We start from the raw sequence: 15,256 nt of genomic DNA, 5'->3' as shown, positions 1-15,256 counted from the left end.
ATGACATCTGGGAGTCCCTGCCTCAAGTGCCTGCCCTCGACCTTATTCCCCACCCCACTTCCATCCGAAACTCATTTAAAACAATTTGGCCCAAATCCTTCCACCCTCACTTCCGGCGCTGAGGACGGTCTTTGAGATGAAGACTCCGTGTACAGCCACACCGTTAAATAGTCACCATTTCTATCTCCATTTTCAAAATAAGAAGAGAATTAGAAAGACGTTAACCTGCACAAATATGTGGTAACTCATGGATTATAGTACGAATACTAAATAGGAAATTAGGATAATGTATAGGATAGGTCCCACAACAAAAATGAAATCCAGAGTTGGGAATGGAAAAAGATCCCTCTTAAATTGAAGACACATGTCTGGATTTAAAATGTGGACAGTAGAGGTGGCATCTCCTTGAATGTAGACATTTCCTTCTTAATTGTACATTCTGAAGCTACAACCTCCCGCCCCCAGCTTGCCTTGAAATGTAAGCATTTTAAAAGTGTCTTATTATGTTCTAATGTCTTTAAAATAGGTTTTCAAGATTGAGCAGTTACATAATTGGCTTAATTAGATTCAATTACACAATTAGCGTAAATTGGAAATAATAGGATCAGAACATATAATTTCATAATTATGGCACATGACAATAAGGCAGACATTAAGCTGGCCAACAGTGCTAATGCAGGAGGGGTACATACAAATCTTAGAAGACTTGATGTCTTTCATGAGCCGAAATATATCCTCCCTCCAATAGTTACGGCTCAAAAATACGGTTTAACTAAACGAGATTGATTTTGAGTTCCAGACACAGAAAACAACAACTGGAAAATTCTTAGCTCTTTTCCTTCCTTCTGGGTGACTACATTTCTTTTCTATCTCATTAAAAGGACAATCCCTCTCTTTCTGAGGCCTTAATAGATTATGCAAGGAAGAATTCACTCTGAAGGGTGAATTACGCTGAACAACCCACCAATGCGCATGCTTGCCCCTCTGCTAGGACAGCAGCTTCAGGGGCACTGCTGAGGATTTGTGCATATATGGGATGGGTCAGCCTTCAGAAATACTGAGAGACGACGGAGGGATTAAATTGCCTGTCTCTCAGATCAGCCACCCGACTTTTAATATTGCATTCATTATACTTGGTTCAGGTGGCATAACACCCCTGCTGTGTCTTTATCTTCCGATTTTAAAAGAGGGGAAAGATGACATTTGCCTAATGAGAAGTTCATGTTCTCAACTCCTGCAGCTATTTTGGTGTATCTTTCCGTAAATTATGTCCAACTACCAGAGGGCTAAGAATAAACCGTTCATTTGTTAATTCACTCATTATTTTATTTACTCATTGAATAAACGTTTTGAGCTTCCTGAGGGAAGAGATTACTTCTTATTTATCCTTACGTATCAAACGCACAGCACAGCTGCTAGCATATAAGAGGCACTCAGTGTCTATCGAACTGCTTTCAATATATATTATAGCTATCATCTGCCCTGGTCTTACACAGAACAAAAGCTACTCTATTCCTGGTTGTGGCCTTCAAGAAACTTACAATTATTTTTTGTGTCATGACAATTATTATGTTAACAAAAACATGAGTTAATTGGTACTACCATTATGGAGAACAGTATGGAGTTTCCTTAAAAAACTAAAAGATAGAACTACCATATGATCTAGCAATCCCACTCCTGGGCATATATCCAGAGAAAACTATAATTTGAAAAGATACATGCACCCCAATGTTCATAGCAGCACTATTTACAATAGCCAGGACATGGAAGCAACCTAAATGCCCACCGACAGATGAATGAAGATGTGGTATGTATATATATGTGTGAGTGTGTGTGTGTGTGTGCGCGTGTGTGTGTGTATATGTACACACACACACACACACAATGGAATATTATTCAGTCATAAAAAGAATGAAATAATGCCATTTGCAGCAACATGGATGGACCTAGAGATTATCATACTAAGTGAAGTAAGTCAGACAAAGACAAATATCATATGATATCACTTATATGTGGAATCTAAAAAAATGATACAAATGAACTTACAAAACATAAACAGACTCACAGACTTAGAAAACAAACTTATGGTTACCAGGGTGGAAGGGGAGGGGAGGGATAAATTGGGAGATTGGGATTGACGTAAACATACTACTATATATAAAATAGATAACTAATAAGGACCTACTGTATAGCACAGGGAACTCTACTCAATACTCTATAATGGCCTCTATGGGAAAAGACTCTAAAACAGAGGGGATATATGTATATGTATAACTAATTCACTTTGCTGTACAGCAGAAACTAACACAACATTGTAAAGCAACTATACTCTAATAAAAATTTAAAAAACAACCCCCCTCCAAAAACATGAGTTAAATTGTCCCAGCTGACATCACTATGATGTCCACAAAGAATTTTTAGTCAAGAGTCAAATAAGTAGAAGAGCTTAAAAGTGCCACGTGCTAAAATGAGAAACTGGTCCCCACAAAGCCATGGTCATGGGGCACGGTCAGCCAGGGTCTGGGTCGCAGCCCAGTACACCAGAACACGTGGGCAGTTCTCTGAACACACATGTGGTACCTGTCCTTCCAGGTACCTCTGGTTTTGATCCCACTGTTTGTCAAATTAAGTACTAAATATTCCCAAAGGTCCTGAACATACCTCAGCAAACGAACAACTGAAAATGTCTCCAAAGTGTTAGAGAAACCTCTAAAAGCCTTGGGCATTTTTTCTAATGATTCTCTGTTTTGTTTGTTCCTCTTCAATATCATCCTGTGAGTAATGGGAGAGGCAAAAGGGCTTAGGGATGCTCACAGGCCATCACTAGCACAGGCTGCGGGACTTATCCTCTTAGACCCTCCTCCTAGTTTATTGGATTCTCTTTCATTACTTTTACTTTTCTGCATGATCCTTTCTTTTCTGTCTCTTACTTTCTGTCCCCAATAAATACTAGCTCAAAATATCATTCTCTTATCAAAAATGAGCGTTTGTTTGCCAGAAGAAAATATATTACCCAAATACCTTGATCTATTCACATCTCTCCTAACAATATTTTGTGTTAATTCAAAGACTCAGGCAGTGGATAGTCCAACAGCTTGGTGTAGGGTTTGAAGGCAGGGGTGAGGAATTTTTAAGCTTCTGTTAATATTTCAGGGTCTTGATCCTGTCACTAGAGGGATGTAGAGGCACAAAGGTACTTCCTAAGATTCTAACCCCTAGAAGCTATATATTAACTTATTTAAAATGTATGTTGTAATGCACATTAGTATAAATATTCCTTATGGGACCTAGTAGTAAAGAATAAAGTTGAAGTATTGGAGGCGAAAAAATATACAGAGGGAGAAACATCCCCAAACTTGTTATATTCTTGTTTTTCTCATTTCACCAGAAGACAAGAAACATTTTCTAAGGGCCTCTAGGTACAAACCAGGCTTAAAGTGTGTAGAATTCAGATGAGTTGTTTTGTGAACAAATATGAAGAACTTCCTTATTTTATTTTGCATAAATCCTTGAGGGTAAAAGCTACGTCAATTATGAGGAATTAAAAACTTCTTCTAAAGCTCTACTGGTTTAAGCACTTAAATCAACTTGGTAAATGCACCTCTTTTTAAGGACCAAAAATTAAAGTGGGAGCAAAATGGAAGTTTTCCTACCAAACTGTTAAGAGTAGTTACCTCTGACCTGGAGGGAGAGAAAATGTAGTCTTTGAATTGAGCTACAGACAGGCTTCAACTTGCCATGTGCTCTAAAATCTTCTCTCTCTAGGAGGGTCAAGATTAGGAGGCCATAATCTCCAAGGAGCCTGGAATAACAGATTTTCCAAACTGGGTTCATCAACTACAGATTTTTAGAAGTTTTCCAAAAAGGCTATTTCAGTAAATGAACACTCTTACCGGCAAGTGACTTTTTGTTTCCATCCTTCCAAAGCTTAATATCTCTCTTTCTTCTCCTGCCCATTAAAATCCAGGACCAGTGCCTGTTCTCTTGGGTGTGCACTGCTTGGATGAGAATGAGACAGTTCATGTTGCAATAAGCTTGTGGGCTCTCCTCCCTCCTGTCCTGGTTCTGGAGAGAGTTCTGACAGGAGAGGATGGATAGACACACGGATCAGTATGTCTTAAAAATTCAAGCACGAGAGCCCGGCAAAATGCGGGTCTTAATGTGAAAGCTAAAGATGGGTCAACGTTTTTGCAGCAGTCTTCTCTCACGGTGAAAGTCACCTGGCGATTTCCTCATCACAAAATCCAAAGGCTTGGACCTGTCTCCTCTTTGCAGCAACTGATGCTGTGAACTCTGACACGGAAATACTCATCTCTTGGCTTCTAACACGCTCCATTGCCTGGTTCTTCTTCTACCCTTTTCAGTGTCTTCTCTTCTACTTATTTTACTTGTCTTTCTCTTTTTTCCTAAATGGGAGATTCCCCCAGGTTCTGTCTCTGGCTTTCTCTTCTCCTCTCTCTGCATTTCTCCCTTCTCCCACCTCTTGCTAACCTGAAGGCTTCAACTGTCATTCCATGTGGACGATGCCACTGAAAACTGTCAATTACTGAGTATCTACCATGAGCTGGACACTTTAAAAAAATATCTATTTTCTTTTATTTATTTCCTTTATTTTTTTGGCTGTGTTGGGTCTTAGTTGCAGCATACAGGATCTTAGTTGAGGCACACGGGATCTTTGTTGAGGCATGTGCGATCTTTCATTGCTGCACGCAGGCTCTCTCGTGGAGGCGCACGAGCTCAGTAGTTGTGGTGCGCGGGCTTAGATGTCCCACGGCATGTGGGATCTTAGCTCCTCGACCAGGGATCGAACCCTCATCCCCTGCATCGGAAGGTGGATTCTTTACCCCTGGACCACCAGGGAAGTCCCGAGCTGGACACTTTTTACATGTCATCTCACTGATCTCACACCAATTTTCTGCCTTTTAGGTGAGGAGGTAGAATCTCAGGGAGGTTTGAAGACTCACCCGAGACATCAAGACCACACAGCAGACGTGCTAGAGCCAGTGTTGGAGTTCAGATCTTTCTGGCTGTAAGGCCCACACTGTTGTCACTACACCGGCCCTCCTAACCCATGACTCGGCCTCCGGTCTCATTTCAAAATCCACAAGTCTTCTTCTCTGACTGGTTTCTCCTCCTAACAGAGACTTTCTGAAACCATTCACCACCTTTCTCCCAGTGACCCAGCTCCCAGTGGCGGGAGTCTCTGCCTCATCTCGCGGTCCTCCCCTTGCCCCGCTTCTCCACACCTACCTCCTAATCTCACCAGCTGCCAGATGCTACCTCTGACTTCATCTTTCCCTTTTCCCAACCAGCCGACACACCACTTCCTGAGCACCGTTCCCCAGGCCACATTCTTCCCTTAGGTAAAATCTTCGGTGGCTTCCCGCTGCTGAGAGAAAATAATGTCCAAATACCTACACTTCTTGCTCAAAAGTCCAATCTACTTTTTGGGTCATATCTCTCAGAACTTCCTGACACGTAAACTGTGTACCAGTGAAACCGGGCAACTAACTATCCCCTGAGTGTCTGAATGTCCCATTTCTATGCTTTTGTTCAGGCTGCTCCTTCTTACAGGAACTCGCTCTGAATCCAGCAGCCACTCCCCATCTGCACAAACTCTACCCTGTCTCATGTAATGCACACGCAGACACACACACACACACACACACACACACACACACACACACACACACACCCCGATTCTCCTCCACCACCTTCCAGTTGGATGTCACTTTACATCTTTAAGCCTTCCCAGATTTCCATCTGTTCCACTCTTGGGGAACTTAGCCTGTTCTACTTTGGGTTTATTGCCCCCCTCCTCTTCTTCGTAAGCTCTAAATCCCTTGGCACAGAAGGGACATTTCAGCCTCCTCAGCGTATTCCCTGCAATCTTTTAGTCCAAGGGACATAATGGATGCCTGCCAAATACATATTAATTCAATTTAGTCAAACTTTGGTAAAATCTAGCAGTGTGAGGTCACATTTTAAATGCAATGCTGTACACGATTCTCCCCTAGCAAGAAGAAACAAAATGTTTCACACAGTCTCTGAGCATCTTGAGATCAAGACTGTTTAAATGATGACTATGAGTGCATAGCCTCAAAATGATTACCTTTTTGCCTAATGTAGAAGGGAGAGAGGGCAGAAAAGGATTTGTGGAGAAAAAGAAACAACGTTAGGTTCTGCCCACTGTCATATGAAGAATGGAGAGGAAATAACTTACGGTAGAATGCACGTCAATAAGATAGGATGGCAAACGCTGAATGATAAAAATTCAATTTACATGTAGCTCTCCCGTGACACATAAATATTGTCAGGTAAGGTAAACTACTGCAATATTAACCTGTACTTAGTGAGATGTTAGCCTCTGAAAATGTTCTTTGGTTTTTCCCTATATTGTAGTTTATGTCTTCCTAAGTGGATGGTAAGTTCGCAGAGGGGAAGACATAGACCCACTGTTACCCGGCTCTTCTGACACTTTGGTGTTTACTAAATGTTATCCTTGGGACTGAGCATCAAAGAGGGTCATGACTCTTCTAAGGTCTCATTCTCAAAGAGTTATTAACACAATTTTGGAGGATGATTTTTGAGAAGATATCCAATATATGGCTATGTTTATACACAAGAATTTATATCAGATTCAATGATACTCACTCCCGAATTGTGTATCATGGATACAAGAAAGTTGTAACTTTGACTTCTCTTTAACCCTGTTAGTTTTAATCTACTATGAAGCAGAAGAAAGTTCAAATCATGGACAACCACGCCCTCTGTGCAATGCTACTGATCTTAAGGAGGAGTTACAAGCAACTGGATGCAGCAAGATCAGTGCAAATCTATCACCAACACCAGTCAATCTATCCAAAATGTGTGCTGACAAAAAGCCAGTGCTCTCCCATTGGGACCGAACATTAATCCTCTCCCCGAACACAATGTAATTGCTTAAATCCTTAATTTCTGCAACTCAAGGAATTTCTTAAAGTATGAATCTCCTTTTGCCAATGGCAAAGTTCCAGGTTTGGGGAATTGAGACATTAGTGATGACAGGAGGCATGAGGTCAGAGGATGACAGACAGGACTGAATTCACTGCACAGAGAATTCTCCAGGAAATACCATCTGCACACCTGAGGCTTAGAGTTGGTGTGTATAACCAAGAAGTCCACTAGGAACCAATGATTTAGCCGGGATAGGGGCTCTCCAATGACTGCCAGTCCTATTTAAAAGTTAACAAAATGATTGCTAGAAACTTTATGTTCTGGGAGAAAGGTAGGGTAGGGAAGGTGAAAGCAGACAAAATGCAACATAGTCACAGATGCAAACCCTCTTCTCACTCACCACAATCATTTGAGCCACGTAACTTTCAGGTCCGGTGTATTCAGTCGGGTCTTTCACCTTCACCAGGACTAGGAAGTACAAATAATGCCACATATTGTGTTCTGACTTGATGTGCTCCTCAAAAGAAACCGTTTTATTATCAAACTTGTCCCTCTCGAGTCCTGCAAATCACAGGAGACACAATGTGTGTAATTTAATCAGCACTCGCTTCTTGGCATAAAAACAGAACATAATAATTATTGTGAAAAAACGCTTTCTGAAAGACCATGACAATTTAAAATGTTATGATTAAAAACAACGTAGTATATAAGGCCTGCAAAAAAAAGTCATAGAGTTTTTAATTTCTTTCCTGTGGCTCCTTAGAAATGCACAGTCCTATTATAGATGTAAAATTTGCAGACAATTTTAAATATAGCTGTATCAAAATTGTCATATTAAACTGGACCGCAAGTCTAAGAAAAAGAAGTCAAAATGATTGTGCAAGAAAAAGCACGCTTGCTAATCAGGGCAGAAAGAAAGTGTCATTTTAACCGAAACTTGGGTAAAAGGAGAAAAGGCAGCTAACAGTCATCTCTTCAAAACCACTTGTAATCAGTGAAGGGCAAACGAATGTCCACAGATATCTGGGCTCTGAGCGCAGTAAGGACTCACAGGCTCATTCCACCCCTTAGACTACTGTGTTCCAGGCATTTTGGGGAGGGGAAGGTCTGCTCAATTTCTAGGGCATATTTTTAGCCTCTGGAAGGACACGGAGCAGTAATCTCACTGGGTAGTAAGATTCTTTTCTCTCAAAGGTTGAAGCGCAGATGAAAGGAAATGAATGGGGATGAAGAAAAACATCTATGGAAAAATGAATTATACTGCCAAGTAAAATGGGATGTTGGGATTCAGTCTGGTTTTGCAGTTCAGATACTGGAGGAGAAATCTGGAAATTGAATTCCAAACCTGGCTACTCTTTTCCTAAACATATTTTTTTTTTTTTTTAAAAAAAGGTCATTTGGCCATTTAGGCATGAAGAAGACCCTTTAAACAATAAGATGCAAAACAAAGTACGATAAGTAAAAAACCTGTCCCCAATGAAGGCGTGACCCTTTAAATTATATTACTGGATATTTTTACGGGAAATACCATAAAGTTTGGCTGGCAGATGGCTATGCCTCATCTTACTTGACCTATCAACAGCTCAGCATGCTTCAAATAAAATCCAATCCTCTCCCCCAAACCTGCTCCACCCATGTTCTCTTTTCATTCCATGACAACTCCGTTCTTCCAGTTTTCAAGCCAAAAGTCTAGGAGTCAACCCTGAATCCTCTCTCTCTCTCTCTCACACATGCCACATCCAATTCATGTTGAAATTCTTCTGGTTCTACCTTCAACATATACTCAGAATCTGATTGCTTCTCACCACCTCCGTGGTTACCACTCTGGTCTGAGCCATGATCATGTCTCATCTGGATTACCCAAATAATCTCCAGACCCCCTGTTTCCACCTTTATTCTCTGTGGCCTATTCTCAACACAGCAGCCAGAGTGATTCTTTAAAAACCCGAGCAGGATGGTGTCCCTCCTCTGTTCCCAACACTGCGGCGGCTCACCTCCTCAGAATAAAGGTCAAAGTTCTTACAGTGCCCTACAAGTAGGGTTGCCGGGGAAAATACAGGATGCCCAGTTAAGTTCAAAGTTTGGAAAAACATCGAATAATTGTTGAGTTTAACTACATCCCACTCAATATCTTTTTGCTAAGCCCTAAGTGATGTGGCCCTCCAGCCTCTCTAACTTTGTCTCCCTCTATCTTCTCCCTTGCTAACTCTCCTCCAGCCACAGTGGCTTCCCTGCTGATCCTTGCACCCAGACCCCTGCCCCAGGGCCTTTGAACTGGCTGTTTCCTCTGCCCACAACCCTCTTCTCTCTGGTATCTCTTTGACTAACTCACTTACCTTCCAGTTTTTCTCAAATCTCACCTTCTCAATGCGGCTTACCTTGATCACTTTATTTAATCCTATAGCCTGTCTCTTCTGTTTTGCCAATACTTTCGATCACTCTTTCCTTGTCCCCTTCCTTTTCCTAGAGTGCTTATCACCTCTTAACAGACTGAATATAGCCATATCAAAGGTGTTCTATTAAACTGGACCACAAGTCTCAATTACAGAGGTAAAAATGATTGTGCAAGAAAAATCCAGCCTGCTAACTGGCACAGAAAAGAGGAATATCATTTTATCCAGGAACTTAGATATGAGCTTATTACGTTGATTACTTATTGCATGTCCATGGGCAGATATATGTGTCTCTTTTCTTCATCAATGGTCCCAATAGCTTAGAATATTGCCTGCTACATAGTCGGCACTGAATAAAATATTAATTGAGTGAATTAAGAATATGTCACTAAGAATATAACAGAACTGAAGAGATGCAGAAAGAGTAGGATATAAGCAGAAAGCAATGAGGCAGTAGAAGCTGTGAACTGGCAGAAACCAGGAGGTAGAGCAGCAAGTAGAGAGAAGCAATTAGCATAGGGAAGCCATTCTAGACAGAAAGAAAGGGGAAGCTGAGAAAAAAGTTGTTGGGTAATAGCGTATGGTGGGGCTGAGGGTCTTGCTTTAGTTTCATGAATAGCATCTGGCTCTCCATGATGGCTCTTTGCTTACTGCACCTGTTATCTTAAACGGCTCATGTATTGTTTCAATAAATTCTCATTACTTTAAGAAAAAAAAAACTATGTCACTCATAAAATATTGTTCCACTAGGATGGCTATAATCAAAAACAGATAATAGCAATGTGGATGACGACATGGATAACTTGGAAGCCTCCTACACTACTGATGGAAATGTAAGATAGTGCAACTTTACAGAAGAGCTTGGCAGTTCTGCAAAAGGTTGAACATAGAGTAACCATGTGTACCAGCAATTCCACTCCTAGGTATATACACAAAAGAAAGACATATGTCCACACAAAAGCATACATGAATATCCAGCATTATTCATAATAGCCAAAAAGTAGAAACAACCCAAATGTTCATCAGCTGATAAAAAGATAAACAAAATATGGTATATCCATACAGTGGATATTTTTCTGCAATAAAAAGAAAGGAAGTACTGATACATGCTATAACACGAACCTTGAAAACATATCAAGTGAAAGAAGCAAGTCACAGAAGACCACATATTTTATGATTCCATTTATATGAAATGTCCAGGATAGGCAAATCTATAGCAACAGAAAGTAGATCAATGGTTGCCTAGGGCTGAGGTGGATGGAAGGTTTGATGGGAAGGAAGGGAGCAGTGATGGCTAAAGGGTATGAGGTTTCTTCTGAGGGCAATGAAAATGTTCTAAAATTGATTGTGATGATGGGTGGAGAACTCTGAATATACTAAACCCACTGCATTATACACTTTAAGTGGGTGAATCATACAGTATGTGAATTGTACCTCAACAGAGTTATTACCAAAAAAAAAAAAAAAAGGAGAAAATTTTAAAGTAGCTTTCTCCTAGAATTCAATTCAAACAATTCCCTACCTGTTGCAAGATACACAGGGCTATAAAGATAATGTCTACCATCAATTAACCTACAATATGGGAGAGGAAACAGACAACTTGTTTATATTCTGAAGTGATACAATCTTCCAAGGAAACATAAAGGAGGACAAAATGAGTTCTGACCAGGCACACTTTAAAAGGTTTCAAAGAGGCATAAAACTTTAAATGTCTGGCCTATGAAACATGATCATGGCAAATGGAGAAGAGACGAATGGTAAGAAAAGGTACTTAACTTTTATTGAGCACCTATTTATGCTGACAACTATAAAGATGTCCAAACACGCTATAATAATTACAATAATCCGATCTGACCTTTTAGCATGTGAGGAAAGAGATTCAGAGGGATTCAATTAATTGCTCAAGTTAACACCTCTATTTAGTGGAAAAGTCAGCCAGTATTTAAATAAAAATATTCCTGACTCCAAAGCCATGTTCTTTTGCCTCTGGGCTGAGGAAATAGCACAGCAAAGCTAGAGATGAGAGTAAATGCCCTGTTTAGGGGGACTGTCAGTTCCTCTGGTGTGGCCAGGAGGGAACACTCAGAAATTAAGATGAAATGGTACATTTGGCACAAAACATGAAAAGTATTAAACACAAAGCTAAGGAGTCTGTGCTTTATGCTGAAGATTTTTTTTTTTTTTGCGGTACATGGGCCTCGCACTGCTGTGGCCTCTCCCGTTGCGGAGCACAGGCTCCGGACGCGCAGGCTCAGCGGTCACGGCTCACAGGCCCAGCCGCTCCGCGGCATGTGGGATCTTCCCGGACCGGGGCACGAACCCGCGTCCCCTGCAACAGCAGGCGGACTCCCAACCACTGCGCCACCAGGGAAGCCCAATGCTGAAGATTTTTGAGGCAGCCTGGCATACTGGGAGCTGTGCTTTAAGTAACTCCCTGTGCCAGGATTTAGAGGAAGACTGTGAGAGAAGAGGCTAAGGGTAGGAGTCCAGGGGACTAGGACAGGGGAGGAGGGATATAAGGGAGGGAAACTGGTTGTCTTTCATCTTCACTGGGTCTTGCTCTCTAAGCTTGATCATCCATTCCCATGGTTTCAACCATCATCATGCTGATGAGTTCTCGATCTTTATCCCCAGTACTGACCCTTCTTCTCAACTTTAGATTCTACTTCCCGCTGCCTCCTGGATAACTTATGGGCATGTCAAACTCAACTCATCAAAGATTTGTTTCTTTAGCCCTTCTTCTTCCCCTCTGTTAATGAAATCCCTGTCCACCAGTGAACTTGAGGTCGCCCTCAGACTCATGCACTGACTATCCATTCTGTGCACGTCTTGTAGTCACCCTGACTTTCTCACCATTCTCCAAACACACCAACTCCTCTGAAAACTCTACGCCCCCATCTAGTCTCTTTCCCACTTTACAGGAATTTCTGCTCCAAGAGCCAACTCAACCACTGCCACAGCTCTGACTCCCTTGGTTGGTCCTCTCTGTGTCTTTGTTATGAAAATTTGTCTGTTTCTATCTTAGGCTCTACTGCTTTGTCTGATTTATTCTTGTATTACCGGCACCTGGCATAGTAGCTGGAAAACAGTAGGCATTCAACTAAAGTTCACAGAATAATTGAATGTATCAATAATAAAGATTGAAGAGGACTCTGGGGTAGAAACTGAAGAGGGCTTGATGTCCGATTAGAGGTACCAATTTAGGAGGAATCTAGGACTACTCGATATTCTGACTTGAATGACCAAGTTTAAGGTAATATCACTAAATCAAGAGGAAAAAAAATAGAAGGAAGAGATTTTAAAGGGAGGACGTATTTGATTCTGGATGTGTTGAGTTTAAGATGCCTACGGAACAACCAATGTTGGGATGTTAGGTAGGAAGCTGGAAATTCCAAACAGCATTCAAGATATAACTCCACTAGTCCAAGGATAAATGACATAAAATGAACAATGAAAGCCAGAGCATCAGATGAGACAACCAAGGGAGAAAGAAAGGAAGGGTAAGAGGAGCTCTGTGTGCTCAATACAAACTTTTCAGGAAAAATGTTAAGGCTACACTTATGTTGTGTTTCCCACCCAGTATGACTAAGGTAAGGAACATACCCACTCACTAGCCAGGCATCCACATTCCTCTTCTCTGCTTTATTTTTCTCCATAGTCATCATTTGACATTCTATGTATGCTGGAAAATAAGTTCCATGATGGAAGTGTTTTTTGTCTGTTTTTGTTCACTGCAATACCCTAGCACTTAGTAGATGCTCAGTAAGTAACGGTTGAACAAATAGGTGAATGAATGACTTTCACGCATAAGTATAGACAATAAAGATAATAAAATAATGCGCAAAGTATAGAGAAGGGACTAATTACCAAGAGAAGAACCTAGATGCCCCCCCTCACAATTTAGCCTTTATTTCCTATTAAATCATCTAGAAAGATCTTTAATTCTAGGAACCTGACCCTCCTATGATAGGAGTTCTGACCTATCATCAAATCCTTTCTCCATTTTGTTATTTTGTCACACCTGGTCTGTCGACATCTCCTTTTCACTGGATTTTTCACCTCTAGTAATTCAAAATTAATAGTTAATGTGGACAACAGAGTCGATTTGTTTCCATGCTTACTGCTTCAGCTCTGTCATGTGCTCATCATCACCTCATCATGACCACCTTCTGGACCACTAGCAACTGTTTTCTGAATCCCAACTCTGAAACACCTGGTTCACTGTCTTCAAGGCTAGGAAAGTCCCATTTGCTCTCACTGCCTGTCACAGTACCTACGTCTTCTGTTGCTACTATGGGCATCCTTGGAATACTCCTGGGGCCAGCTCCTACTGTGGAGAATCTCTCCTCTGTTATTTGATACTATATCCCCCTTTGGATCACAATTTAACACCAAACTCCTCCAAGAACCGTTTCTAGATTAATCACAACTATTTGATAGCCTACTAATACAACCCCCAAATATCCCGAATGTTTAAATTATTCTTGTAATTAAGTTCTTCTAATATATATGGTATATATTAGATCTTATATGTGGTAAGTGATTCCAGGAATGAATGCATATCTAGATATACTTTATCACGACACTTCCCACATGTTTCTGCCCTTTGAGGGCAGAGAATAAAGAACCTTTATGTTACTGAGGTCACAGGGATTAGCAGCTAAAAGAGCTTGAAAACACTTTTCAATATTTAAGTAAGTTTCTATTTTATTTCAAACGTTCACACTAAATTTGTTCTACTTTACAAAGTATTTGTTCTAATATAAAAATACTATTTGAATTTGCTCTCAGGTTGACTCACCTCAGTGGTCTCTCAAATTTGTTAATAAATGTGAAGCTTCTGAAAAATAGGCCATGTTGATCTAATACCTTCTGATATATCACCCTATATCCCTGTGGACATGTGTGTGCCACAGAAACAATACCATACATGTGACAAAACTTGGGATAACTTGGAATTAGTGCATCTAAGTTTTTTGCCTGCAGTATATAGCAATTTAGGACTTACTTGCTTTATCTTCCTTTTATAGGTTATAAGCCACATAAGTATAGAGACAATGTTAATTTGGAGGTGACTAATTGGATAGTCATTCATTAAGCAAATATTTATGAATGATCCCTAATATACACTATGGAAGCATAAAAATGGATAAGATGTAGATGTGGATCTCCTAAAGACGAGAAGTTATCATGTATTGAGAGCTTACTCTCAGTTAAGCATGGAGCTAAGAATTTTTAGATACAGGATTTCATTTATACCCACCACAACCCCAAAACATGGCATTATATTCCTCACTTTCAAGGTGAAAGGAAACTTGACCAAGACCACATAGCCAGGATGTGGAACCAGTGTAGACCCATGTCTACTTGATGGTAAAGTTCATATACTTTCTATAAGATGGTAAGGCATAGTATACAACAGAGGAGATGAGACAATGAAAAATACGTACAGTACTATATAGCTAATCGTGATCGACAAATTTAGGAGCAGATGTGTTTGCTTCTGGTTAGTGAGACCAGAGAAAGCTGAATTCATGGAACAATGGCTTTAGAGACAGGGCAGTAGTTCAACAGCTTAGGAGTTTGGGTATTCCAAACAGAAACACCATAACTGAGAACACATGAGAGAGAGTTAAAGATGAGTAATGCAGTTGAACCAGAACCTGAGCTATAAATGGGAGAACAGTGGAGGAAAAGGCAGGCAAAAAAGAAGGGGCCCAATTGTGGGGCAGCTGACATGCCAGGAAAATCAGAATTTTAGAGTTATAGACTGTACAATGTTATTGATAGGCTTTTGAGTAAGGAAATGAGTTCAAAGTGGAAAATTCTGTCTGGCAGCACTGAACAGTCCATTTGGGGGGTATGAGCCAGGGTGAGCCTCAAAAACCAAGGTGTGGCTGTGGGAATATGTGGAAGGAAGTGAGACT

The 15,256-nt window shown here is 40.7% G+C and overlaps 1 protein-coding gene across 3 annotated transcripts in view; it reads right to left on the bottom strand.

Annotated features, from left to right (window-relative positions):
* ITPR2 (inositol 1,4,5-trisphosphate receptor type 2) overlaps positions 1-15,256 on the bottom strand; it is a 527,231-nt gene that overhangs the window by 46,698 nt on the left and 465,277 nt on the right. For 2 of the 3 annotated variants that reach the window (XM_079936794.1, XM_079936796.1), the window contains one exon: positions 7,337-7,497. In XM_079936794.1, coding sequence (XP_079792920.1) covers positions 7,337-7,497 — 161 coding nt within the window. Of the gene's footprint in view, positions 1-1,824; positions 4,078-7,336; positions 7,498-15,256 lie in introns of those variants that run through there. The other variant, XM_079936795.1, reaches the window with a different exon arrangement.

Source organism: Stenella coeruleoalba (genome assembly GCF_951394435.1).
Source record: "Stenella coeruleoalba genome assembly, chromosome: 11".
In the NCBI taxonomy this organism is placed as follows: domain Eukaryota; kingdom Metazoa; phylum Chordata; class Mammalia; order Artiodactyla; family Delphinidae; genus Stenella; species Stenella coeruleoalba.
Note: the sequence above shows the minus strand (reverse complement) of the source record. Positions and strands in the feature narration are given on the sequence as shown.